General features: G+C 37.4%; 1 protein-coding gene across 3 annotated transcripts; it reads left to right on the forward strand.

The window, feature by feature from the left end:
* On the forward strand, positions 1-27,959 carry LOC142640745 (anaphase-promoting complex subunit 6). Of its 3 annotated transcripts, none has more exons than XM_075814978.1 (15): positions 1-434; positions 525-598; positions 687-726; positions 818-863; positions 996-1,075; positions 1,184-1,365; positions 1,454-1,579; positions 1,959-2,033; positions 5,748-5,873; positions 17,807-17,825; positions 19,666-19,748; positions 21,640-21,753; positions 22,677-22,776; positions 27,152-27,187; positions 27,671-27,959. In XM_075814978.1, the coding sequence occupies exons 1-15, from the start codon at positions 78-80 to the stop codon at positions 27,791-27,793; spliced, it is 1,581 nt and encodes a 526-aa protein (XP_075671093.1). In that variant the 5' UTR covers positions 1-77; the 3' UTR covers positions 27,794-27,959. The 3 variants fall into 3 exon arrangements, with proteins under 3 accessions (XP_075671093.1, XP_075671094.1, XP_075671092.1); XM_075814977.1 differs by having other exon boundaries at positions 2-434; positions 17,756-17,825; XM_075814979.1 differs by lacking the exon at positions 5,748-5,873 and having other exon boundaries at positions 17,756-17,825.

Below are 27,959 nucleotides of genomic sequence, written 5' to 3' on the forward strand. Positions count from 1 at the left end.
CCTAAAAGTAAAATCAAGAAAAAAAAGCCAGTCACAGACACAGAGAGGATTAGGAAAACCCTAGGGTGGAAAGGGAAATGAGAGAGGAAGAAATAGAGAAGCTTAGGGGAGTGGTACGGGACTGCGTGAGCAAGCACCTCTACTCCTCCGCCATATTCTTCGCAGACAAAGTGGCTGCCTTGACCAATGACCCTGCTGACATCTACATGCAGGCCCAAGCTCTATTCCTTGGCCGCCACTTCCGGCGCGCCTTCCATCTCCTCAACGCCTCAAAGATCGTCCTCACCGATCTCCGCTTTCGATACCTCGCTGCTAAATGTCTGGAGGAACTCAACGACTGGGACCAATGCCTCTCTATGCTCAACCTCCCTCACCACCACACCAATAACTCTCTAATCTACTTGGATAAAGACCCTGCCGCTGCTGAAATCAATGTTTATCTTTATCTTTATTTACTCTTTCTTCTAATCATATTTTTATATAAACAAAAATTCTTATTTCTCCTCTCCATCCTCCATCAACAGATATCTTCCGCTATTTGCTTTCTTCGCGCTAAGGCATATGAAGCTCTCGAAAACCGTGCCCAGGCTCGTCTCTGGTTAGTTTCATTTTCCTCCAATTATTTGTTTTTATTTATTTATTTATTATTATTTATAATTATCATAATTTCTGATTTAAAAAAAAAGGTACATAGCTGCTGTCAAAGCTGATCCTTTATGTTACGAGGTACATACATCTTTATCTTTATCTTTACCTTTATTATTATTATTATTATTATTATACTCTTTGTCTGTGTTGATGCTATTCTCATGGTCAGGCTTTAGAGTGTCTTATTGAAAAGCACATGCTAACCTGCGATGAAGGTGAGTGCCGCTATGTTTTTCTTTGACTCAGTTATTTAAGACAAACAAAAGGACCTCATCAATGCCCGCCTACTTTCGTTAAACGATGATATCTTCTTCTTTTTAACTTTTCAAGTTGCTGCTGAATTTCAGAAGCAACTCTACTCTCATCACTGCAATTTGGTCCCGAAGATGGATGGCTCTCATCATTTTACTCGTGTTTAACAAAGAAGGTAAATTAAGTTAATAAACCAAATGCAAAATATGTCGGACCTAAACTAAATTCCATTGATTTCTTGTGCTTGTTCACTCATTGGTTCTATTTCTTTTGTGTTACCTAGTATGACAAAGAAAGTGTTGTAGAAGCCAAATTCAGAGAACTTGAAAAAGAAAGTTGTATTAGTGACTCTTCTGATTCATCCATCACACAAACTCTAAAAACAAACACAGATCTTTTGGCCTGTAAAGCTGAATACTACCATCAATGTGGCGAATATCAAAAATGTTTTGAACTAACTTCCGTGTAAGTTGACTGCTGTTTTCCAACTACACTCACAATGTATTACTAAGATGTCTCTATTTGACCTTAGCCTTCAGCAATTGTGTTACAGACTGCTTGAAAAAGACCCTTTCCATCTGAAAAGTACCTTGGTGCATTTAGCAGCTGCTATGGAGCTTGGAAATTCAAATGAGCTCTATCTTATGGCATGCAATTTAGTGAAGGACTATCCTCAAAAGTAAGAGGGACTTCCATTATTCAATTGTTCTTATTGTTTTTTTTACCTTGTTGGTATGTTTTGAATTTTATTTTATTTTTTTAATATTCAAATTTCTGATTTAGTCATCAACCACAACTCATCATGAGATGTTTTGCTTACCATCAAGGTTAGGGCTCTCCAGATAGAATGGTAATGTATAATTAAGAGCTGACAAATAGTTTTGGATATATCTTTCCAACTTTCCCCCTCCCATTGCCCCTTTCCCTCAAATTATAGAAAAGAAAATTGATGCATACAATCTTTGTTGCTATTGGTATATAGATTCTAGATTTTCCTTGGAATTATATGGCCTTAAGTGCTTTAAGTTGATTACTAATCAGAATTTTTCCCATTTTAGGGCTTTATCATGGTTTGCTGTTGGCTGCTACTACTATTGTATCAAGAAATACGATCAATCACACCGTTATTTCAGGTATACCTCAGATGTTATTAATAGAATCCCAATAAAAATTATCATACTTTTGAGCTGCCTTACCTCTGCTAAATGTTTCAACTATAATTTGTTGGTTTTTTTTTGTTTTTTGTCTATGAATTGGAACGTAAGTGTAAAGCTTGATATTCTTAGTTTATTACCTTTTAGTTAGTAGATTTTTATGTTCTCTGCCCTAGCAAGTAGGCTATAACAAATTTTCAGTTGCAATATTGGTATTGATTTGTGCCCAATGAGCCCTAACTCAACTGGCACCTCCTTTTACAAGTCTTAGGTGGAGGGTGAGGTCTTGAGTTCAAGATCCATTGAGTGCATATTTAACTTATAAAAAAAAGGGTGTGGGTTTGTTGATACTTCTGTTATAATGCTTCAAATCCTACGTTAATGGTCTTGTTTTTTGCCTAGTCAAATCACTTGATCATGGTTGGTTTAACTTCATGACTTCAATCATTTTTCACATTATTTTTTATTATTAATAAATTGCTAAGTGAGACAGGCACCCAATGAGTTTTGAATCCATGACCTCAGCCTCTACCCATTCTTTGTGGAAGAAGTTCTATTTGAAGCAGAGCTCATACATGGGCTTTTTGTTTTTAAAAATCTGTGGTCTTTTAAGCTAGGAAGCGCAGTCTTGGCAAAAATGGCCATGTCTTGTGTAGAGTGTCCTTTAAATTTTTTTTTTAAGTGGGACATGTCATCGACATGGTTGTGATGCACTCAACACGACTGACAACAAAATTAAAAAAGAAAAAAAATATCAGTGTTTACTTCCCTACCAGAATAACCTTTGTTGATTAGTAGAACAAAGGCTTCAAACAAATCTCTCTTTCTCACTCTCACACTCAGTTATCTCTCTGCATTGCGCTGTTGACTGTCTTTGCTTTGTCAATGTCAGATCAGCAACCCAATATTGCCATCGGTCATTGTTAGCATCAGATCAGCGACCCTTTTGATTTCTCCAAGCTCTGTTGCCGATTGCTCCTCAGTAAACCCAATTCATTGTTTGTCTAAACTCTACTGCCTACCTGCCCCTGTTCTGTTCTCTAATGCTTTTGATTTTTTTTTCTAGACTGTTCTACTGAGTACTCTCTCTTTTTGCTAAATACTGAGTATTATCTCATATCTATCAAGACAAGGGGTTTTAATATACTTTTTAAAATTATTATAAAGTAGAAGAATTTTGGTTAAGTATTTAAGATTGTTATTTGCCAATCAATTCTTTGATTAATTGTTAAAAATTATTATTTATTAGTTCTTTATGGTCAATTTACTACTAGAAATAAAATATGTTAGTTAAAAGTTGTCATTTAGTTGTATTTATTTATTTAATTTTGAAGTTGAATTATTTGTAGATAAAATTACTACCAAAAAAAAAAAATCTGATGCATACTAAATTAGTAATAAATTATGCCCTAAAATATATAAAATTATTTAATTGCCGTGTCCCCACCGTATCTTGAGAACTTCCTTGTCCTTGTGTCTAGTATCGTGTCAGTGTCTGCGCTTCCTTGCTTTTAAGTAGGTTTGCGTTTGTTATTTTTCTCCAAACACATGGATTTATTTATTTTTACGATGTGTTTGAGCTCAGAAAATTTTCAGACATCTATTAATAGATATTATTTATAGGTCGGATTCTCTTGGCTGCCCCAAGTATGGGGCTTTGTCCTGCCCAAATGTGATCTGGTGTCTGCTCTTTTTATTTTTCTTCTCACTTTTAGGTGATCATGTTTTTGAAATTATTGCAGAAGCACCAAATGCGTTGGGAATCTCAGTGATTCTTTGTTTGAGTTGATTATAGTTTTTTAATTATTTGGTAAATTTATTGTACCTTATTGCTTTTTGAAGCTGTTTCTGACTTGAGATTAATCTGGGAAAGTCCAAGATAGTCCCTGTGGGGGATGTACCTCATATAGAAGAGTTAGCTTAAAATTTGGCGTGTAAATTTATGTCTCTTTTCCCACTTCCTTGTTTGGTTGCAAATAGAAAGGAAAAAAATTCAAAGGAACTTCCTTTGGGGTGGTTTGGGGAATGAATATAAATTCCACTTGGTTAATTGGGAGGTTATTTGCCAACCCATTCATTTGGGTGGTTTGGGCTTAAAAAAACTGATGGTGTTCAATTAGGTCTTATTAAGTAAATGGTTGTGGCGATTTGGGATAGAAACTGGCTCTCTTTGGTGGGAAGTGATTGGGATTAAATATGGCATTGCTAAGGGGGGCTGGTGTACAGAAAAGTGGGAGGCAATTATGGGGTTAGCTTGTGGGGATATATAAGCAAAGGGTGGTCTGATTTTTCCAAGAGCATAGCTTTATGATGTGGGGACAGGTCATAAGATTAGTTTTTGGCTGGATAGATGGTGGGGAGATGGTCCTGGCATGTTTAATGTGGCTGGTTTGGACGGAACGTAATACACGCATCTTTGAAGACAGTGAGAGAACCTTAGATCTTTCAAAAGCTCCTCTTCGGTACTTTGTTTCAGTGGGCGCGTGTTTGGGGTTTTACAAATTCTATTTCCATTTCTGAATTCTTACACTCTATTAGATTAAGTTTCTGAACCTGCTGTATTTTTTCTTGATCAGAACGTTCACCATCGTGAACTTGATGCTCGGCATTTTTGAATAAAAGTTTTATTACCTATAAAAAAAATGGTGGGGAGCTGGGTCTGTTAAAGATAAGATTCCTGGAACTTTTTGCAATTGCCAAGAATAGAGATGACACTGTTGCAGGTTATTTGGGTTTGGCCAATGGGTGGCCCCAATGGAATCCCACCTGCATTCGGCCTCTTTGTGATTGGGAGCTAGAATGTAGTGATTCCTTCTTGCCAGAAATGTATTCTGCCAAGGTAAGTCTTTTACAGGAAGACAGGTTGGTTTGGACTCCACCTAAATCTCTAGGTTTTTCTGAGCATTCCTACTACATAATTTTGAGTGGAGGGGATTTTTTCCCCCTTGGAAAGAGGTATGGTGGGTTAGAGTACCTCCTAGTGTTGGTTTCTTCGTTTGGTCCACTGAGAAAGGGAAGATTTTAGCTACAGATAATCTCAGGAGTATGGTGATTCCCAACTGATGTATTATGCTTGAATCTGATGGGGAGGATATAGATCACCTGTTTTTGCGTTGTGCTGTTACTGGTGAGTTATGGGCTTTCAATTCTGACACTCATGGGAATTAGTTGGGTGATGCTTAGGAGGGTTCCAGATTTAACCATTAGTTGGAATGGACTGTGTTCTTAGAAGACATACTAGTATTTGGGGGCTATTCCTGTGTGTCTGATGTGGACTATTTGGAGGGAAAGGAACCTGCAAAATTTTGATGGACATGAACGCTCAATTATTCAACTCAAATCTCAGTTGTTGGAGTTTCTTACTTTCTTTGAGTGGCACTGACAGCATGTATATTCTTCTGCTGCTGGATCAGAATTAGATATTCTGGCATATCTAGACAGATTGTATTTTGCTTAATTCTTTGTCTGGTGAGTGTCCATTGTATACTCCTAAAAAAATAAAAAATAAAAAAGAAGGAAGTGATGAGTGCTTTGTTTCTTGCTCTGAGTCATTATATAAATCTTTCTTGTAGTCATGTCTCGTAACTAATTCGATTAACTTTACATTATTGTGAATCAAACTGAAATCTCATTGGCTTTATTTTTTACTGATAAAGGAAAAAAAATTCTCATTGGCTTTGGTGTAATCCACAGCAAGGCCACAAATTTAGATGGAACATTTCCGCCTGCTTGGATAGGTTATGGAAATGCATATGCTGCTCGAGAAGAGGGTGATCAAGCAATGTCGGTATATCGCACTGCTGCTCGCTTATTTCCAGGGTATTGTGTTGTTCCACTGGGCTCTTATTTATAGTGAAATATTATTGAACTATTTTTTTCAGCCACTTGGCTGTATATTGAAGAGAACATAATTGTATTATAAATTTTAGTTGACCTTGCTTGACTCTTTGTTTAACATGCTCATAACTTTTGGTGCATTATGTGCCGTCATGGTGGAGAGACGGTAGATCACCTTCTTCTTCATTGTGAGGTGGCCTATCGGTTATGGAGCTTTGTTTTTATAACTTTTGGCTTGGCTTGGGTTATGCCTAGTTCGGTTCCAGACTTGCTTTTTGGATGGTGGAATTGGTTGGGGAAGCATTCGTCTCAGATCTGGAATTTAGTCCCGTTGTGCATCCTTTGGTGTATTTGGAAGGAGCGGAACCGGAGGACTTTTGAGGATTTGGATAGCTCTAGGGATCAGTTGCTTGCTTCTTTTTGTGGAACTCTTTTTGATTGGTCTAGGGCGTGGGGACTCACGTCTAGTGATTCCCTCCCTTCTTTTCTTTGTTCCCTTCTCTTTTTGTAATTTCTCTGTTGTTTGGTTTTCTCTCTTGTTTCTCTTTGTTTTCTTTTTCTTGTATTTCTGGGTTGCTATGTGTTTTTCAGGCATAGAGTAACCTTCGTATATATATCATTCTTACTTATAAAAAAAAAAAAAATTTGACCATAATAGTTTGAAATTTTTTCCTCTTTAAAACTTTTCTCATCTTGGTTAAGTAAATAGGGTTATTGTCCAAATGTACGCGGCTTTAACGTTGTCCAAAAGTGGGGATTCACCGGGGTATATGGCTTTCTAGACTCGGCCATAAAAAATGAAACCTGGTCTCTCCTCCGTAGCCTTCACCTTCGGTTCACTCTCTCTTGGCTGTGCGCTGGGGATTTTAACGAGCTTCTTCGGTCTCACGAAAAACTCGGCCTTGGTCCCAGACAAGATTGTTTGATGAAAGAGTTTCGAGATGTCCTAGACGAGTGCGGTTTTATGGACCTCGGTTATGTTGGTGATAAGTTCACTTGGAGGGGCAAATGAGCTGGTGGGTTGGTTTTAGAAAGACTTGATAGGGTGGTAGCCACCAATGGTTGGTTTGCTCGCTTCTTGGGCTCCAAGGTTCAACACCTCCACCCCACTCCTCTGATCATAAGGCTATTCTAATCAAATCGGAAGGTATTACTCCGAGCGCAAATCGCCCCTTCAAATTTGAGCAAATGTGGTTTAGGGAGGGTGGGTGCAGTGATACAGTGAACAAGGCGTGGGGGTCAACATCCCAGAATGCCAATATGCTTTTGGTTGCTGGGAAGATACAAGTTTGTGGGGAAAAGCTGACAACATGGAGCCAATAGTCTTTTGGTAGCATTAAACGTCAAATTGAAAAGAAAGGTAAACTTCTTACCAAAACTGAAATTGATGCAGCTAAAGGGAAAGTTGATTATGAGTTGGTTAAAGCTTTAAGAGCAGAAGTTAACGATCTTCTTGATAAGGAGAGCCAAATGTGGCAACAACAGTTGAGATCCCTTTTCCTCAAGTGCGGAGATTGAAACACAAGCTATATTCACAGTAAGGCCTCCCACAGATTTTGAAGAAATAGGATTGCTGGTTTGAGGAACGCTTCTAATTTGTGGTGTACTGAGGACAACCTGATCAGAAATATTGTATGTGAGTACTACCAAACCCTGTTCACCTCATCCCAGCCATTGGATTTCTTTGTGATTTTGGAGGCAATCAAACCTTCGGTAATTGAGGACATGAATGCTCGGATTCTCAGGCCTTTTCTTAGGGAAGAGGTGGAAGAGGTCGTCAAGCAGATGGAACCCATTACTACCCCGGGCCCTGATGGTATGCCTCCCTTGTTTTATTAATCTTTTTGGTCTCTAATTGGTGAGGATATTACCTCTGTGGTACTTGATTGTTTGAATAACTACAAAATTCCTAAAGAAATTAACTGTACCAATATCACCTTGATTCCTAAGGTCAAATCCCTTGAGCTTATCATTGATTTTAGGCCGATCAGCCTATGTAATGTTGTGTATAAAATAGTTTCAAAAGTCCTTGCCAACAGACTTAGAGACGTGCTCCCCTTGGTAATATAAGAGAATTAGAGTGCCTTTCAGGCAGGTAGGGTCATCACTGACAATATCCTGATGGCATTCGAGACACTTCATTACATGAAACATCACCGATTAGGCAAATCAGGCTTCATGGCCCTGAAGCTCGACATGAGCAAGGCCTATGATCGGGTTGAGTGGGCTTACCTAGAGGCTATTATGATGAAAATGGGTTTTGCGGGGAGATGGGTTGATCTTATCATGGAGTGCATTATGACTGTCAGCTATTCTGTCCTTATTAATGGCGATCCATCCCCAGTCATCCACCCTTCAAGAGGCCTTCGCCAGGGTGACCCATTGTCACCATATTTATTCCTCATATGCTTTGAGGGACTTCACAGCCTATTACATTAGGCGACTGAGTCCAAGCAGATCCGGGGAGTGTCCATTTGCAAAAGGGGCCCTTGGTTGACCCACCTATTTTTCGCTGACGATAGCTTGGTCTTCTGTAGAGCCTTCCTTGATGAATTCAAGATTTGCTGGACTGTTATGAGAAGGCCTCGGGCCAGTAGCTGAATCGCAACAAATCGGGCTTATTCTTCAGCAAATCTACCCCTCCCCTCATTCTTGATCAGATCAAAGAGGCTTTGGGTGTTCAAGAGATCAAACAGTATGAAAAGTACCTGGGCCTTCCCTCTTTAGTAGGCAGAAAGAAGAAGGCAAGTCTACTTTACATCAAGGATAGGGTCGAGGCTAAGCTTCAAGGGTGGAAAGAATAGCTTCTTTCCCAAGCGGGTTGTGAAATCCTCCTCAAAGCCGTCATTCACGCAATTCCCACCTTCGCCATGAGCTGTTTCAAGCTCCCAGTTACCCTTTGCAATGATATTGAGGCCTTGATTAGGAAATTCTGGTGGGGTCAGAGAGGTAATCAGAGAAAGATCCACTGGACAAAGTGGAGCTCACTATGTCACTGAAAAAGCTTAGGTGGTATGGGCTTCAAAGAACTCCAGAAATTTAACGACGCCATGCTAGCAAAACAGGTATGGCGGCTGATGGACAACAAGTCCTCTCTGTTTTATAGATTCTTTGAAGCTAAATTCTTTCCAAATGGCTCCATTCTTGATGCCAAAGAAGACAATGGCTCCTTTGCCTGGTAGAGCATTTTAAAGGGCAGAGAGGTGATCAAAAAAGGTGCGCAATGGAGGGTGGGAAATGGGTCACTGATCCGAATCTACCATGAAAATTGGCTTCCAGATCCTTATATCAAAAGAGTGGTGTCTCCAAGGGACTTTCTTGGCAGTGATGCCTGTGTCTCTGTGCTAATTGATAGGGATCAACGCTGCTGGAGGAATGAAACAATCGACAACACTTTCTTGCCACATGAAGCGGCTATGATCCAATCAATTCCACTCAGCCTTAGGGATTGTGAGGATCAGATTTTTTCGCTGCACACTCCGGATGACGCTTACTCTGTCAGGTCTGGGTATAGAAGGCCCATGGAGAAAGTGCTGAATGGGGAACCTTCAACCTCGGATTTGTCGCTGACCAAGAGCCTTTGGAAGGGAGTATGGAGACTACAAGTTCCTAATAGGGTCAAAATAGTTTTATGGAGAGCTAGGTCTGATTCACTGCCCTCAAAAGCTAATCTTAAAAAGAGGAAAATTGTAAATGACGACCTCTGCCCGGGGAGTAATCTCAAGAGTTGAGTCCACATTCCACGCTCTTTGGTTGTGCACCGTGCTTTCTCTAGTTTGGGATGTCAAATTTGCTTGGCTGAAGAAGAAAACTAGAAATTGCAAGTCGATGTTGGAAGTCATTCAGTGCTGCCATGATCATGGTGGCCACCTGGATTTGTTGGCCATGATTGTGTCGTTGCTCTGGGCTTGTATGAACAAGCTCCGTGTAGGTGAGAGCGTGGCCCCCTTGGCTAAAATCAATGCCTTGGCCATGGAGAACCTTCAGGAGTATCAAAGGGCAATAGCGCATCCCCAACCAACCACGAAGCCAGCAATTACAACCAGTTGGTCTCCTCCTCCAATGGGTTGGGTGAAAGTAAATTTTGACGGGGCAACATTCAAAGAAAAGAATTTAGCCGGTCTGGGTGGTATTATTCGTAACGACAGAGGTCTTGTCATGGCTGCCTTTACAAAAACTATTCCACTGCCTACATCAGTAGAGATGGTGGAAGTGTTGGCAGCGCGCAGTGCCATTGGTCTTGCACAAGAACTTAGTCTGAACCAGGTGCAAGTCGAAGGTGATTCGGCAATCATTATCAAGGCTCTATCTAAGGGTGGTATGAGCTCCTCAAGTTTCGGGCATATCATCAAGGACATCATCTCACTATCCTCCGCCTTTCAGTGTGTATCTTTTTGTCATACCCGTAGGCAAAGGAACAGGGTAGTGCATTGTTTAGCAAGGTCAGCTTATAAGTTTTCCTCTTTCTAGGTCTGGATGGAGGAGACTCCTCATGAGATTGATTCTGTGTACTCGTCTGAAATTACTTAATGAATTGTTTCTTCCCCCCTCTTTCTGGGGTGGCTTCTCAAAAAAAAAAAGTGTCTCCGATGGTCTGACTTGTGTTGCATGTAGAAATTAGGTCTATTAATTGATTTGAACATAGACTTTACACAGTTTAGCTTAGGCTCTATTAATTAATCTAATTATAGGTTTTTTTTTGATAAGTAAGAATGATATATATACAAAAGGCTACTCTATGCATGAAAAACATAGAACAAACCCAGAAAATACAAGAAGAAAACAGAGAGAAACAAAAGAGAAAACCAAGAAATAGAAAAATTACAAAAGAAAAAGGGAGCAAAGAAAAGAAGGGAGGCTAATCAAAAAGAGTTCCACTAAAAGAAGCAAGCAACTGATCACTGGAGCTATCTAAATCCTCAAAAGTCCTCTGATTCTATTCCTTTCAAATACACCATAGGATGCATAACGGGACTAAGTTCCAGATCTGAGATGAATGCTTCCCCAGCCAATTCCACCAACCAAACAGCAAGTCTGGGATCGATCTAGGAATAACCCAAGACAAGCCAAAAGTTATAAAACAAAGCTCCATAACCAATAAGCCATCTCACAATGGAGAAGTAAGTGGTCTACCGTCTCTCCACAATGACGGCACATAATGCACCAATTCATAAAATCTAATCACCTCAATCTCAAATTATCTCCCGTTAGGATCTTATTTCAAGCTACATACCAAACAAAAAAAGAAACTCGCCTAGGGGCCTTTACTCTCCAAATAACTTTCCAAGGAAAGACAGTTGAGGGAGAATTTTTTTGTTGTTGTAATACGACTGGATGTCAAAAGCCCCATTAGGCTTCAATTTTCATCTCATCCGGTCTCCAACATCCATAGGAGGGGTATAGACACCCAATATACGAAGAAACTGCAACCCTTCATCCATCTCCCAATCATTAAAAAATCTACTAAAATGAACATCCCAAATTCTTCTCTCCTCTGCCTCCTGCCTAGGCAAAGAAGCTTCAATAGAAACCTCCTTATCAATGGCAATACCATACAGCCTTGGAAATACCAATTGAAAAGGTTGATCTCCATACCACACATCTTGCCAAAACCTCACTCTATTCCCCAATCCAACAACAAACTGACAATTTTTGCTGAAATCCTCCCATCCCATGCGAATGCTTCTCCACAAACCACATCCATGAACTCTCCTACCCAGCTTTGAGGTTCATCCCCCCCATTCTTCCCCATATTTTGAAGCTACCACCCTCCTCCATAACCGAACCTCTTTCTTCCCAAACCGCCACAACCATTTCCCCAATAAGGCTTTATTAAAAGTAGTGAGTTTCTTTATCCCCAAGCCACTTTTGGCTATAGGCGCACAAACTTTATTCCATCCTACCAAATGAATCTTGCTATCACCCCATAGGAAATCCCTTTGCAACTTTTCAATTTTATTAGCCACATGAGTAGGAATTGTGAATAACGATAGAAAGTAAGTCTCTAGATAGCGTGCTCTTGAGTAGCATCAATCGACCCCCCTTAGACAAGTACAACTTCTTCCACCCAGCTAATTTCCGCTCAATTTTTTCCAAAATTGGATTCCAAATTGAAGGGGAATTATGAGAAGCCCCCAATGGCATGCCAAGATACGACATAGGCAAAGTTCCAACTCTGCAGCCCAAAATATCAGCTAGAGCATGCACATCAACAACCTCCCCTATTGGAACCATTTCACTCTTATGCACTAAGTAACAGCAACCGAATATGAAAAATTTGCTCCCTATCTGCATCACAAAAAAGGATAGTATCGTCTGCAAATAATAGATGTGAAACACGTTCCCCTACATCCGTCCTACCCTTAAGATTAAAACCTAAAATCAAGCCAGCTCCCTCCAGTCTTCTCAACATCCTACTAAACACCTCCATCATGATAAAAAACAGCATAGAAGATAGCAGATCTTCTTGTCTTAAACCCCTTGAACTACCAAAGAAATCAGCTGGAGACCCATTAATCAAAACAGAGAACTGAATTGTGGATATGCAAGTACGGATCCACTTACACCACTTCACTCCAAAGCCCATCCTATTCAGCAAATACAACAAAGCCTCCCAATTCACATGATCGTAGGCTTTCTCCATATCGAGCTTACAAATGACTCCAGGAACCCTACTCTTCCCTCGGCTATCCACACACTCATTCGCAATAAGAACCGAGTCAAGGATTTGTCTCCCACCCACAAAGCTATTCTGATTCTCAGAGATCAACTGATCTAAAACCACTCTCAAGTGATTTTTCAAGACCTTAGCTAAGATTTTATACACACTCCCCACCAAACTAATAGGTCGAAAATCTCTAATATTAGAGGCATCATTCTTTTTAGGAATTAATGCAATGAAGGTAGCATTAAGGGATTTTTCGAACTTGCAATGTTGGAAAAACTCTTCAAAGACCGCTAAGACATCTTTCTCCACTACCCTCCAACAATGATGATATAACGCTATAGTAAACCCATCCGGATCTGGAGCTTTGTCCCCTTCCAAGTCACTAACAACTTGAAGAATCTCCTCTCTCTCAAACTTCCTTTCAAGCCAAACCCTCTTCATATTCTCAATACGATCAAATTTCAACCCCTCCACAAAAGGCCTCCACTCCTTAGTCTCCTTGTACAAATTTTTATAAAATTGTACAACTTGATTAGTTACCTCGGAAACCTCCTCAAAAACCACCCCATCCACCTCCAAGTCCTAAGATGATTAAACCTTCTTTGGGAGAGTTAGCCATTGGTGAAAAACTTGGTGTTATTATCCCCTTCCTTGATACATAACATCCTAGATTTTTTTCTCCAGGAAATTTCTTCCAAGGAAAGAAGATGCTTCGCCTGGGACCTCAACTCAGCCCTATGACAATTCTCCCCATCGGAGAGACCAAAATCCCTTACCTTAGCGTCTAAAGTTATCAACTCCTCCAGTAATTACTTCTTTTGGCGCGCTACATTACCAAACTCTCGGCGATTCCATTGCACCCTCTATCTCTTGTCATAATTCACCGAAGAGATCAAGTTTTGCAGCTCTCTACGTCCCTTTTTCTTGGACTTAGCCACCTTTTTGCTACCCGTTGCTTTCCAGTGTAACACATTGGCTGCCTCCATCACTGATTCAAGCCTCTGTAAGAAAGCAATGCACAATTTCTCATGTCTAGTCATAGACAACCCAACCAATTTACTAAAACTAGGAATTCTGTGTTTCACCCACCTAGAAATATCTAACTTAGTCTCAATACTCAATACCTCATTGACCTCCTCCAACTCTGCCAAATTTGTTGACGCACTTGGAGCAAAGATTTGTAGAGGAAAGCCAACTGACAAATCTGTTTCACCAACACCCACAGAGAAATCAGTTGCTTCCTCCACCAGCATAACCTCCCTAGGAAGGCTAAAGAGTTCCTTACTAAAGGAAAAATTAACCTCCTGACCCAATGCCCCAAAACCCAGTGCTCCAGCTTGCACCAACTCCAAAAAGAGATCGGGAAGAGAAGGTCGAACCAATCGCGGCACTAAATCGAGAGTCACCGTCCTCTTACCTTCAGAAAACAACCCACCCGATAGCGAAATGGAGCCCAAAATGCTGTTCCGGTCAGAGCTAAGCTTGAAACCATCACTGGAGGGGACTTGGTACACCCCGCCACTCCTACCAGCGACGCGCAACGCCGATGAGACGAACCCACCAGAACCCTGGTGCGACGCATCTCCGGTAACGGCAAAAGCAGGGCTCGTCGGAGGCACTGGAGACACCGAAAGGTACAAACCACCATTCTCGGCCTGAACTTGTACCTTTGGTGATCACACAAGACCTCCGGCCACTTGTGTCGGCATCATGAAGCTCGTCGGACTCGCCCATGGACACTCCCCAGCCTTCTTGTGATTATCGGCTGAGAGTAAGGGCTCTACACACTTAACGGAACATTCCCCAGGCTTAAAGGTTATTGGGCTTGTGACATGTGGGCCTAAACATGACTCACTAACTGTCATATGGGCTACCAGCTTGTTAGGGCCCAAACCCAAACGCCGCTTACCCTTACACAATTCCTTACTAGCCTGTGAAACCGTTTCACATCTAAGCTTCTGAGCTCCCCCTTTCTTCCTATCCCAGGAAACCCGCCTCCTCCCTTTCACGTCAACCTCCACGATAAGACCACTCCCTGTCCAGCATGGTCTCCTTACATCACTCTTTTTCCTATTATCATAGGCTTTTGAATTCAAACTAAGACTTGGGAAACGTATCCTACTATTTACCTGATTTTGCTCACCTACCACTGTCTCCTCATTAATGCACAGCTCCCTCCTATCTCCTCCTCCCACCACCATCTTAATAGGCTTGCCCATCGGAAAAACTCCCACCTTGGCACATTCACCTCCATCTTCTCCTCTCCTAAATGTGTCTTCTTCCCCTTGATAGTGGAACCTAACTGCTTTGGCTGCTTTCTATCCTCTACTCTTCCATAAATGCCTTGCACAGCTTCAGCAAAAGTTCTAGAGTTTTGAGTCTCCAAATATTGCCCATGCACCTGAGGAATAAATGTTGGAAGACCAGTTCCACCCACCGCATATTGGGAAGGAAACAACATCTTTCTTAGTTCAAGGCCAAAAGCCCCCCAACCATTTTTCCCTTTGCCTTAAGGGATATTGATCGACCTCCTACACCCGCCAGCTTTGAGTTTAGTCAATTGTAAAAACTGACCAAAAGAATTGGTGCTACGTTGGAGAGTATAAGCTGTGTCACCGTCCCTGAATGTAAAAAACTGTTTGGTGCTTGCCCCAACAACAATGTGTTCTATATTCTTCATCAGCCATTGTGCTGCATTCTTGCTCAGGAAGACTGATCTCATAAAGTATTTGAGATCCGTAGCAAGAAATAACGTCCCCCTTCCTCTACATCTAATTGAAAAAACTTGGATTCATTGAAAAAGCTGCGAAATCCCCCCATCAGTGACTCAACTAAAAAAATAATTGACTTCCAAATCTTCCAACTCCCAAACGTAGAAAGCTTGCAAACAAAGCAATTCCAAAATAGCGTTCCCCACCCTTATGGACACCGTTTTCCTACTTACACAGTTCCATTTTGGAGAATTAAGCTGGATCCAGGAAGGCCACTACAAACAACCAGAGAGAAAGGTATTCCCAAGCAATTAACTGGACTTCAGCAGTTTAAACCGCCTATTACATATCCTAATTATAGGTTTTGCAACAAGCTTTTGTACATAAATAAATTTAGCAATAAGTTCTACAAGAAGTTAATGTAAATTAATAATCTGACAATAGGTTCTACAACAGGCTTCTATAAATAATTAATCTAACAATAGGTTTTTACAACAAACTTGTATAAAAAAAGAAAAAAGAAAAAAGAAAAAAAAGGAGAACTATCAAAGCTAAAGCCTAAAAGACTACTTGATTGAAAATTTAAAATATTAAAAAAAAATTCTAAATCGATGTGGAAATAAAGAGGTATTACAGAAAAAGAGGGGGGGGGGGGAAGAGATGGAATAGAGCTGCCTGAGAGGTGAGAGTGAGAGAGAGAAAGGGTAAAAAAAACAAAAAAGGGATGAGTATAGTTGCCAGATAGAGAGTGAGGAAATAAAGAATGGGGGAGCTGTTTGTGAGAGAGAGTTAAGAAAATTTTGTTGATGATAAAAAAAAAATGTCTAAAGTATACAGGCAATATACTAAAGAGCATTCGAACAGGAAAGAAAGAAAATTAACAAAGACACAGGCAATCTAGAAAGGATATCAAATCTGGGTAACACTCATGGGATTGCAAGAAAGCATGATTCCAAGCGAATAACATGTCAACCAGCTGTGACCTAATCTGATCCATCGACCTTCTTTATCTTCAAAGACACGTGAGTTCCTTTCTCTCCAAAGTGTCCGCATTAAACTAGGAGTCAACTCTCCAGATAGGCAACAGGCCCTTTTTAACATACAGACCAGTCCAACTTAGCAGCAAGTCTGACACCTGTCTAGACATCACCCATGCACCGCAATAAACCCCAGTGTTCTCGAGCTATCTGGCAATGTAGAAATAAATGGTCAATTGTCTCTCCATTAGAGTTACACATACTAAACCAATCTGGGATAACAATAACCCACTTCCGTAGATTGTTGTGATAATCTTGCCTTTCCCTATCGTCTGCATGAAGAATGCAACCTGAGGAGGGGATTTAGCTCTCCAAACAGCTCGCCTAGGGAACAATGAATCCGCCATGATAAAACGTACTTACCTTTGAACCCCTGAGCTTTGGACAGAATCCAAGTTATCCTATTGTCCTGGACGTAACCGAACAAAGTATAACTCATTCAGGAATGAATTCAAGTATTCCAATTCCCAAGCATGCACATCTTGGATAAATATTGGATGCCAATGAAGTCTTCCATCTGATAAAATTTAAATAGTCAGCCACCTTAGCCTATTCATCTCTAGCAATTAGAAAAGTTCTGGATAATGATCCTTTAAAGGTGAATCTCCCCACCATCTATCATGCCAAAATTGAATTCTATCCCCTGCTTCTATCTCATATTTCACTTAACTGGAAAACTTTTCCCATCCCTTACTAATACACTTATATAGGCTCACACCATATGTCCCATCCACAGGATTTGTTCGCCAACCACCCGGGGAAATTCTGTACTTGGCAGCAATCACCCTACGCCATAAACCAACAATCTTCTAATGGCCAAACCTCACTCCTAGATGGGATAACAGGCTGAATTCCAATTTCAAGATGGAATTTAAACCCATGGTCTTGCTAGTGGCCACAAGTCTTTGTTTTGTTAGTCCTTTGTTTTTTTTGGTTTAACTTTAAGAGGGTTGTGATTGCAAGCTCATCCCCCACTAACTTCATTTAGAGTATGTGTTTGCCACATTTTTTTAAGACCAAATTTTGTAACTGCCACTATTTTTTAATGGCTCATTGCTGTTGAATATAAGTGAGCCTCTTTCCTCAATGCCTTGAACATGGTTTAAGGTGCTCACCTTGCTCACCTGGGCTCTAAAGGTGAGTGCCTCTCCTTGCCTGGGCACCTAAGTGACTACCATGTGCAACTCTGGCTTGCCCAAAGTCTGGGTTGGGTTCAGGACCTTCAGGTTGGTCTTGAAAAATTTTTCCAAGATGCACCCCTATTACTATTATTACAGCATAAAGTTGTCTGTCTTAATCAAAATTGTGTAACAAATATGTGATTATTTTCATGGTGGTGCATATGCCTAGCGTTCAGTTCATTTTAACTAAAGTGATGCATCAAGGACATCTGCTTGTATTTATAAATTGTTACTTTACAGGTTAAATCTTGATATTCACTTATTCCAGGTGCCATTTACCAACTTTATACATTGGGATGGAATATATGCGAACCCACAGCTTTAAGCTTGCAGAGCAGGTTACTCACCCTCTTAAATACATTGGCAAATTGACATTTTTGGTTTTGGTTTTTCAAGAATGTGAATTCATCATGTGTTATGTTAGTGGAAGAGTACTTTCTGAACTTGTATTGTAGATATTGCTGTTTAAGTTTGACACAAGCTTCGTACTTATTTTCTAAGGTGATGTTGGTAGACTTCTTTGTTAAGTAGTGAGTTTATAGGGTTGAAAGTCATGGTGTTTTTAGTTCTCCAAAAAAAGACTGAATTATTTGTTACATTGTCTTTGCAGATACATACATGTGTTCAATTATATGAAATCTATCCTAAGAGAAGAAAAAGTATGAAGCTAACTAATTATATCATGCATGTATGAAATAATATCATATCATGTTCAATCTGTATGTATCTTGAAACATGATATAAAATCACAAATTGAACACATTTTTTCTTGATTTTGTTAGATAGTAATGCTTATGAAATAATAGAGGTTATTGGCATAGTGGATACAAAAAGTGGCATGAAATACATGACCCCAAACTATTTTTTGTTGGACTTTGTTTTTCAATTTAACCAAGTTTTTAAGTTTTTTTTTTTTGTGAAACAAGTTTTTAAGTTACGAGTTCTAATTGTATAAAAACTTCTAGAAAAAGTAAGATATGAAACAAAACCAATAAAGAAGATAAATATTTATCTTTCTGTGTAGTTTGGAATGCGTGTATTCTAATTGCTACCTTTTTTCCTAATAAAATTATTTTACTTATCAAAAAAAGAAAGAAGGAAAATATATATTTTTGTTAAGTGAAAGAAGACGTTTTACACCATTGATGTCGTCCTCATGGACTTTTGTATCATAACTTTATGCAAATATTTTACACCTTATCTCTAGAGCAAAAGGAACTCTACCTAAATAAACTGAAAGTAACCATTCGAGGCTAGATAGTGTTTTATTTTGGTTTATTTATTTTAAAGAGATACTTCAACTCAACTTACCCTTATTCCCAGCTGTCGAAGGTTGATTATGTTGGTCCTTTTTTGCCACTTAGCCCTATCTAGGGCCATATCAATTGTTAATTATTTAATATCATGTCTTTCTTTATAATTTCTATCAATGTCATTTTTGGCCAATTTGTTCCTTCTGCATTTTCATAATCTCTCTTTTGGATTGGTTCATTTGTATCTGTTATGAATGTCCAAACAATCTAAAAATACTCTCCCTCATTTTATCTTCAATTGGTTCATTTCCCCTCCTTCTCACGATAACTGTGTTTCTTATCATATCTTTCCTAGTTTGCTACATGTCCATCTTAACATTCCCATATTATCCACACTCATTTTTCTTATATAGAAAGTTCATTTTTCACCTGTTGGCTGGTTTGCAACACAGTATAGGACTTCTAATCCTAACTGATTTTAATGGAAAAAGAATAAGCACTTTTAGAAAATTAAAATTTGTAAAACATGTGCATACGTTTTGTTTCTGCTTAGTATCCACAACCTCATTCTCCCTTTTAATTGAGAGCATTATAATTATAACAGTCTTTGATTTGTTTGTGGTTAGGATTTGGAGTGCGCGAAATTGATGTGTAACCCTTGCTTGTAAATGAAGAGAATTGTATCATTCTCTATTAAGTCATTAAGGAATACTAAAACGGTGAAACCTATAGTTGGGTTATAAAGAGGAGACACCGGTGGATTGTTTGGGAACATAATCTGGCCTTATTAGTTCCTTGTTATTAATGTTTTTATCATCTAACTCTATTGATTTTTATTTTTTAAGTAGCTTGGTGGCTTCTCTATTGACCTCTTCATGATTTTATATCAAACTTTCAAAAATTTGATGCACCTATTTTTCTTTAGTTTTTCATGCAGGCTAAGACAATATGCCCTTCAGATCCACTTGTATATAATGAACTTGGTGTTGTCGCTTATCATATGAAAGAGTAAGGATTTCTGGCCTCATGAAATATTATGCTCGTGTTATGCGTAATATTCTTGTGAGATGTATTTTCTTAGAGTTAGTGTTTTGTGTTTAAAGCTTTTATTATATACAAGATGGTAAGTACCTAAAACTATAGAAGTTCGACTTTTAGATATACAAGATGGTAAATACGCAAAGCCCGGATGCCAACACACCCACACCCGGGGTGCCTCAGCAGTGAGGGAGTGACTCTGGTTTGATTCCTACCTGAGGCATTTCGTGATTTACCTGATGCCTGCTCAGTGGGGGTGTGTAGGAATTCGAGGTTTACCCCTCAGGGGTGGTCCCACTGGCCCAAACCTTGAGGGGGTTCCTCGTCATAAAATAAATAAATAAATAAATGAAAATAAAAGATAAATTACCAATTGATTCCCAAAGATTAAGTTGTTAGGAAATGGTAAATTTAAACATTTAACCAATTTTCTATTAAACCTTTTCTGCCTGTGAAATTTCTACTTTTAAAGTTTGACAAATGGCATAGATAAACATCTAACTTCGGAGGTCTGTTAATTGTTTTCAAGTTTGTAGAAGTTATTGAAGTTTATCAGTAAGGCTTGATGTAAGGTTTTAAGAGGTTTAAGTATTCACTTTGTAGAATGTTGTGAAATTCTGCAGAAGTTAAAAAAAACACTCTTTTCTTAAATTCAAAATTCAAATTTACTTTACATATTTCTTCCACTTTGTTAGTATGTGAAGTGTGAACTACTAACTAGTTATGAGCTTCTCAATACTCAATGACTTAAATGATGAAAATTTTGTGGACTTAGTTATGTTCCTGATCTTGATTAATTAATTTACCACTAGAATAGAGATGTGAAAATTAAAAGTTATGTGACTTTAATGCTTTTTTTGTTTTGTTTTGTGGATTTAACTGATTCTCTATTATTATTTTTACTGGTGAGCAAACTACATGCAAGGAAGTGTCATTGGAGCCAGAGCTCTTTGGCCAAAGAGTAGTTCTTTTTCTCATTGATGAGGGCTCTAAGTGTAATTTGCTTGTACTTGATTTATCATTGAGTTATAGCTTAACTGGTACTTTCTCCTCCCATAATAATGGGATGGAGAGTGAGGTCATGGGTTGAAGACCCACTTGGTACGTGTGTAACTTACCAATAAAAAAAATTACTGGTAATTGATTGCTTTGTCATCACTCTCATATTGTCACTAGTAGGAGGTTTTGTTCCTATGAGAGTGGGGCTTTACTCCTTTCTCCTTCTCCTTTAGAATTGAATTATCTTTTTTGAAGAGGAAAAGACTGCAAGAACATGAAGCATAAACTTGAAAGGCTTGCTCTTAATAGATAACTATAAGCACTACACAAATGCATGGTATAAATTCATCTAGATAACTCCAAAAAAGAACGCGGAAAAGATGCGAAGATAATGAAGCTGTCTTTGAGAGTAGATTTAACTTTGTACCCAATTCATAAGATGATTGATACTGAAGCAAGACAGCCCACACTTGATATGATGCTTCTTCATCCAAAAATAGCACGTATATAAACATTCTGATTTGTGCAAGCCTCAAAACTAGCAATAATTGACGACTTGACACTTTACTGACAAAATTGACCTCCAAGTACCAATCTCAATTATCCTAATTCCTAAGCCCCTTCTCTCTTCAAAATTACTCAAAAACACTAATCAATTAAGCCTGATGCAGAAAATGCAGGCCTAAGAGATGAATGTTTCTTGAGAATCGATCAATTAAACCCATTTTGGCCTGTACTGAGAGCCTATTCTGGAAACTTAAATATGATAAATCAGGCGAAAGAAAGGTTGATCTCTCTTGTATAAAATTCTGATATATTGTTGAGTGATTTTGACTAGCAATTTTTTTGTATTTTGGTTCAGGTATAATAAAGCTGCTTTGTGGTTCGAGAAGACTTTGGCTCATATTCCATCCCCTTTAAGTGAATTATGGGAACCAACTGTGGTTAATCTTGCTCATGCATACCGAAAGTTAAAGTATGTGTTTAAAATGGTTCTTGGGGCTATTTTTACTTCCTGGAATTTTTTTTGTTTGATTCTTTTTTATTGTGGTATCACAAAGGAAACATAGACGACTATGTAATGTAGTACTTCTGTAGTCAATTATCTTTCATTGTCTTGTTGCCTCTTTACCTGTTATGGCTGAAATTATTCTGACAGTTTAAGAGAACAATATTGCACTTGTAGGTGCGTTTCATACAGTGACCTTTTTTCATAGTATATTGACAAATAATGTCCTCCTGCCCCTTATATGATTTCCCTTGGGGCCAAAAATTAACAAACACCCACCCCCCCCCAAAAAAAAAGAAAAAAAAAAAGAGAAAAAGAGGGGCATTATAATTATATTAGATAACTATTTATTGATGTTTCACATATTGCTGATGTCACTTAGGATGGCATTTTGAACGTTGCTGGCAATATCTTACCTTGTTCCTATGTAAGGAGCCAAGATATGCATAAAACATTCATGATACTAAGTTACATAATAAAAAATAAAACATAGTATCTCATTTAAAGGTCCATTATGACAAGTGAATGTATATTTACATAGCAGTCTGACTGGTATGTAAATAGCCTGTGTTGCCAATAGCTTGGAGCTCACTAGAAGACATTCACTAGTGAAGGATTTTGACAAGTAGTTGGTTTTTACCTGGAGATGTTAGTATCTTTCTGTTGCTTATAGATTTTGTATTTTTACTGCTTTTATTTTGTGTCCTTATTGAGGTGAGTTTCACATCCTCTACGGTGAAACAAACACCTTGTTCTCTTACTGATTTACGTTTTCATGTCGCATTTAAAAAAAAAAAGTCTTCCTTGTGGTGTTATCTTGGGTTTTATTTGGAATTTTAAGGTGGATATGATTATTCTAGTACTTATCATAGAAACCTAACATGTCTCAGGATGTACCATGAAGCAATTTCACATTATGAGAAAGCACTTGCGTTATCAACAAGAAGTGTGAGCACTTATGCAGGTCTTGCATACACTTATCATTTGCAGGTATCTACAGTTTTCCAATGCTCTTATATGTTTGTTTCCATTGTCTTAATTAGAATGTCCTCTGCTTACCTCTAGAAATAAGTGCTCAGTTGTAGCAGTGTGTTTTTGAATGCAACTTGAGGGATCAACTGCTTTCAAGTTGAACTTCTGCGCATGACCTGCTTAGAGTGTGTACCCTACACCTGCACATGTGTTTACTTTTTTTATTTGAGTTCCTACATGAGTTAAAATGGTTTCAGGAATGCAGGTAAAATGATTTGAATGAGGAGCTTGGGTTGCTCCTTACTGTAAAATTACATGGTTGATCATGACTTCCCTTCAAATATGATACTTAGGATCCGTTTGGATACCCTGCAGTTTTTGGCAACTTTTATGTTAAATGTGTGACAAAAAGCTAAAAGCTAGTTTGTTTCCAAAAAATAAAAATAAAAGTTAGATTATTTGCGAAAAAACTAAGACAAAAACAAATTTTGCCTTTTTGCCTTTTCCTAAACACAGACTTATTATTGGAAACCAATAATCAATTATTGTCGGGATTAGAAGTCATTATCAATTAATAATTTCTGAAAAATACCAAATGCAAATGCAAATGCAAATGCAATTCTATTATCTTTGTGAAAATTTCCTCCTCTTAGTTGGCATTGTCTAAGAGATGGATTGGTCTAAATAATATTGACTACTTGGACATTAAAAATTGACGTAGGATAAATTGGAGAATTTGTCCATTGTGTGGTTGTGGGGGTTTAGGGTTAGGGGAATTTTTGGATGTGGGGTTTAGAATTGTTGAAGAAAGGCTTTTGGGGTTGTGTTAGGAATTAGAAGGTTATTTGATGGCTATTCAGTATAAGAAAGTATGTGGGGTTTCAAGGGTTTTGATACGTGAAAGAAAGGGCTTGATTGTAGGTTTTAAGGAAGAAGGAAAAGAGAGAATTTTATGGTGTTTAGGGACTGTATGAACAGTACAACAAAAAAAGAGAAGGGAAAGAGAGAGAAAATAGTGTTGGGGCACATTAGCCTTATTATTTTCTCACTTTCTCTTCTCTTATTTGTAATATATATATATTTCTTGTACTAGTAGTATTAGGGCCTTTAGTTTGACTGGTAAACTCAGCTAATAAAAAGACTAATTTGGACTCATAAACTAAAACCTAAAATACTTAGGATCTCGTAGAAAATTCGAGACTGAACTAAAATATCAAAATACTCTTACTTTGTAGGAATTGCAGCTATTATAATTTTGGATGTTATACCTATAAAAAATATATGTATATTTTTTAAAAATTGGAGATTACAATTTTGCCCATGAATACACCTTGAGTAAAATGAGCACAAATATATCTATGGACTATTTCTTGTAACAGTAACATTAGGGCTTTTAGTTTGACTAATAAACTAAAAGCTAATAGAAGACTAACTTGGACTCATAAAATTAAACCTAAAATACTTATGATCTCATAGGAAAATCTAGACTCTACTTTTAATTCACAGGAATTGCAGATATTACAATTTTGCCCGTGAATGCAAAATTGACCATTGAACTTAATAAATAAAACCCATGAAAAACTGTTAACTTTTAACCCTAGGACACATAACTATTCCTTTAAAGCCACATAACTTTCACCTCATTTGGGTTTCACATGTGGGCCCCATAGAATAAATTTTCAATAAACAAATTTGCATAATTGTAACAAATAAATCTTCCATGACTGCATAAAAAATTGTCTTCAATTATTTTTATTTTTTGTGTGGGAGAAGAGTGGCTGGTGGGGGGGAGGGGTTGATTGGGATTTAATAATTATTGTGGAGTGGTAAATGCGCTTGTTCTCCTCGCTCAATGCTTGGGTCCAAATCCTGCTTGACTCATGTTGTGGTGAAGCGGCATCTACCTCTAAGGGGTCATTTGGGTAAATGCCCTTTTTCCTAGGACTGCGATTAGGGGGTGCATCCATGCCCAGCACCACCCTCCTGCCCTTTTTGCCTCAGCCAGAACTAAAAATGACCATGCTTTTATTGTTACGAACAATATTTGTACAAAAGAGTGTAAAATAGTTACAAATTAAAATGGCAGGTATTCTCCATATATTGAGAGTTATAGACCTAATACATTGGTTTTTTGGCATGGGTTTTTATTTATATAGACTACCAATCAATGTTGGTAAAACTTTCATGCGCACACAAGCGCATAGGCCTCTTGAAGCCTAGGCGCAAAGTGCAAGAGCACGCCTGATTGAAGTCAAGTGCACATTTCTCAAATACAATATCTATTAACCTTTATTATAAATATTTGTAACATATAATAAAAAAGATATAAAAACTCGAAATTTGTATATTTTACATATTTGGTAAGTACAATTGTATAAGGTTATAATGTTTGTAAGTTCAAATTTAACTTAAAGTTATTTCAATTCTTAAAATTTTTATAAAGATAATTGAAAAAAAAGTATCAACGAACATTATCAAGATTATCTAGTTGTATAAGTTTAAATATAGCATTTTGTATAATTCTCTTGTGCTTTATAGAAATACATAAACATGATACTTATGATCAGATGATGTATATCATTCAATAAACCTACATCTAAAACTTAAGAGACTAAAAGCACAAGATTAATCTTGTTTGTATCTTTGGACATGTTAGTAAAAAATTTGTGTAATACAACTTAAGAATAGAGGTTGTATGGTAAATCATTGGTCCATGTCATTAATTCCAGATCAAGCAATCTATTTTGATGAGTCATATTTTTTGGCAATAAAATAAAAAAAGCGTGCCTAGGCATGCTTTGTGCTTCTTTAAAAAGCACCAAAAAAGCGTGCCTTAGCATGCTTCATTGCTTCATTAAATGAGCTTTTTTTTTTGCCAAGCGAAGTGCTTAGACCTTGGTGCTTCGAGCTTTGAGCATGCTTATAACAACACTGCTACCAATTTCCAAAGAGGTAATTGGGGTACAGATGTCAATTAAACTGAAATTTTGATACTTGTATCTTTCAATGGAAAGTAAAGCTGGTCAATTAATTGCGATGATGCACTCTGTTGAACAAGTTAATTTAAAAAAAAAAAAAAGAAAAGAAAAGAAAAGATAAAAAGCCTATTTATTATAAAACTTGTGTATGCAGCAATGGTTTTAATGACTTAGCAAAGTAGTTTGTAGCCAATAATTACAATTCCACTCAATATCTTTTTATTGAATCTGAATTTTGACAAATTCATCATTGGATTACAATTTCTTCTTATATCTTCTACGCTAGTGAAATTTCGAGTATATTAAAAATTAATAGTTATGTCATTAATGAAATGTTTAAATTTCAAGTTTGTAGTATAAAATTATGCATAAAAAATAAGTTTATGGATCGAATAGTAAATAACATCCGATTGACACAAAATTTGACACGCGTGTTAAGAACACCAAAAACATGTAATTCAATAGTTAGATTTTCAAAATATATAGTCATGTTAATTTTTTATAAAATGAGAGATGTAGCCATTGAATACAAACTAATTTGTAGCCAAATTTTGTCCTTATTTATGTAATCCTTAAAGAAACTTAAGTACAATATTTGACAACAAACTTGGTTATAGCTTAAGGCTACAACTCCACTCAATATTTTTTTATTGGATGTGAATTTTAACAAATCCACCATTAGATTAGTTTTCCTTATATATTCTCCATGCTTATAAAATTTCTAGAATATCAAAAATCAATAATTATGTCATCAATCAAATGTTTAAATTTCAAGTTTATGTAATCTAAAATTATGCAATAAAAAATAAGTTTATGGATTGAATGGTAAATAACATCTGATTAACATAGTGTATTAAGAACTAAAAAAACATGAAATTTAATAGTTAGATTTTCAAAATATGTAGTTATCAAATATATATATATATATATATATATATATATATATATATATATTTAGAGTTAATTTTTTGAGTAGGAGTTGTAGTCTTAGGCTACAATTAAGTTTATAGCCAAACTTTATCCTTTTTGAAATGTTGAAATGTGATCAAACTTTTTAGTAACTGGGTATGCTTTCTTAATCAATAAGAACCAGCATTGCTTTTTTCTGAGTTGAATAATTGGAGGATAGCTCACCTATCAAAACAATAATAATTTGAGGATAGCTACTAAATGTGTCATTGATGATTTGATTGGCTTACTGCTTTTAAATAAATGCATGATACATTCTTGGGGCAGGTGCATATTTCTTTTGATATAAAATGAATAAACTTCTGTATACCTGCTTGAAAAGTATTATTTGTACTTGTCTCTAAGCACATGAAGATTTCAAACACATTTGCATTTTTAACCCTGATAATTGTGATAATCAGTCTAATGTTGATATTACTGGTTCTCTTCCTTTTTCATATGTGCAGGATAACTTTACTGCAGCAATTACATACTATCACAAGGTGAGGAATCACCGATTTACTTGAGTGCTCTTTCATTTAAGGCATGATGAACTTTTTTGCCCTATTGTTATTTACCCCTCAAAAATTGTTGCCATTTTGATTTAGCTGGTGTTTATTTAATGGATTTGATTTTTAATGGGACCATAAGAAAGGTTGAGAGCCATCATACAAATGGGATGAAGGATTGGATGTTTGTCATTGAAAACTTAGAAATTATGTTATACCATGTATTGTGCTGGTCCAATTATATAGCGTTTCATGCATAAGCGTGGTTATCTACCTTTAGTTCTGTAACAATATTATAAAATTTATTCTAAGAATATTTTTAAGAAATACTCAATAATTGTTGGATTGCTTGATATGATATCATTAACTATAAGATCTTAAAAGGAGTGCACTGAGAAGTCTGCATCCTGTTAATTATTTGTTTGGTTTTGCTTCACTGGTTTGAAATTGTTCCCATTGTTCTTGTTACTGAATCAGGCTCTATGGCTGAAACCGGATGATCAGTTTTGCACTGAAATGTTAAGTGTAGCTCTTGTAGATGAATGCCGCCGTGGTGTAGACCCCAAAATTGAATTTCGGCGAAGTGAGGTTTTTGTTTGACGCTTATATTCTTCTAGATTTGATGTAATGTATGTGTAATTAATAACTATTATACCAAAACAGGTTAATTTTTGTGATTTTTAATGTGAAATATATGTGTCAAACATTAGGCAATATGTATTTGACCGACTTGGTTTTATTGAGGTTTTTAGTGCGTTTGGTATAA

The sequence above is a fragment of the Castanea sativa genome, chromosome 6 (genome assembly GCF_040712315.1).
Source record: "Castanea sativa cultivar Marrone di Chiusa Pesio chromosome 6, ASM4071231v1".
NCBI classification, from domain to species: Eukaryota; Viridiplantae; Streptophyta; class Magnoliopsida; order Fagales; family Fagaceae; genus Castanea; species Castanea sativa.

Bases quoted from the DNA above. Each gene is read 5' to 3' on its own strand.
- LOC142640745 (XM_075814977.1), top strand. From the start codon at position 78: ATGAGAGAGGAAGAAATAGAGAAGCTTAGGGGAGTGGTACGGGACTGC. The intron at 864-995 runs GTGAGTGCCGCT...GCTGAATTTCAG, and splicing joins CATGCTAACCTGCGATGAAG to AAGCAACTCTACTCTCATCA. The intron at 27,188-27,670 runs GTGAGGAATCAC...TTACTGAATCAG, and splicing joins CAATTACATACTATCACAAG to GCTCTATGGCTGAAACCGGA.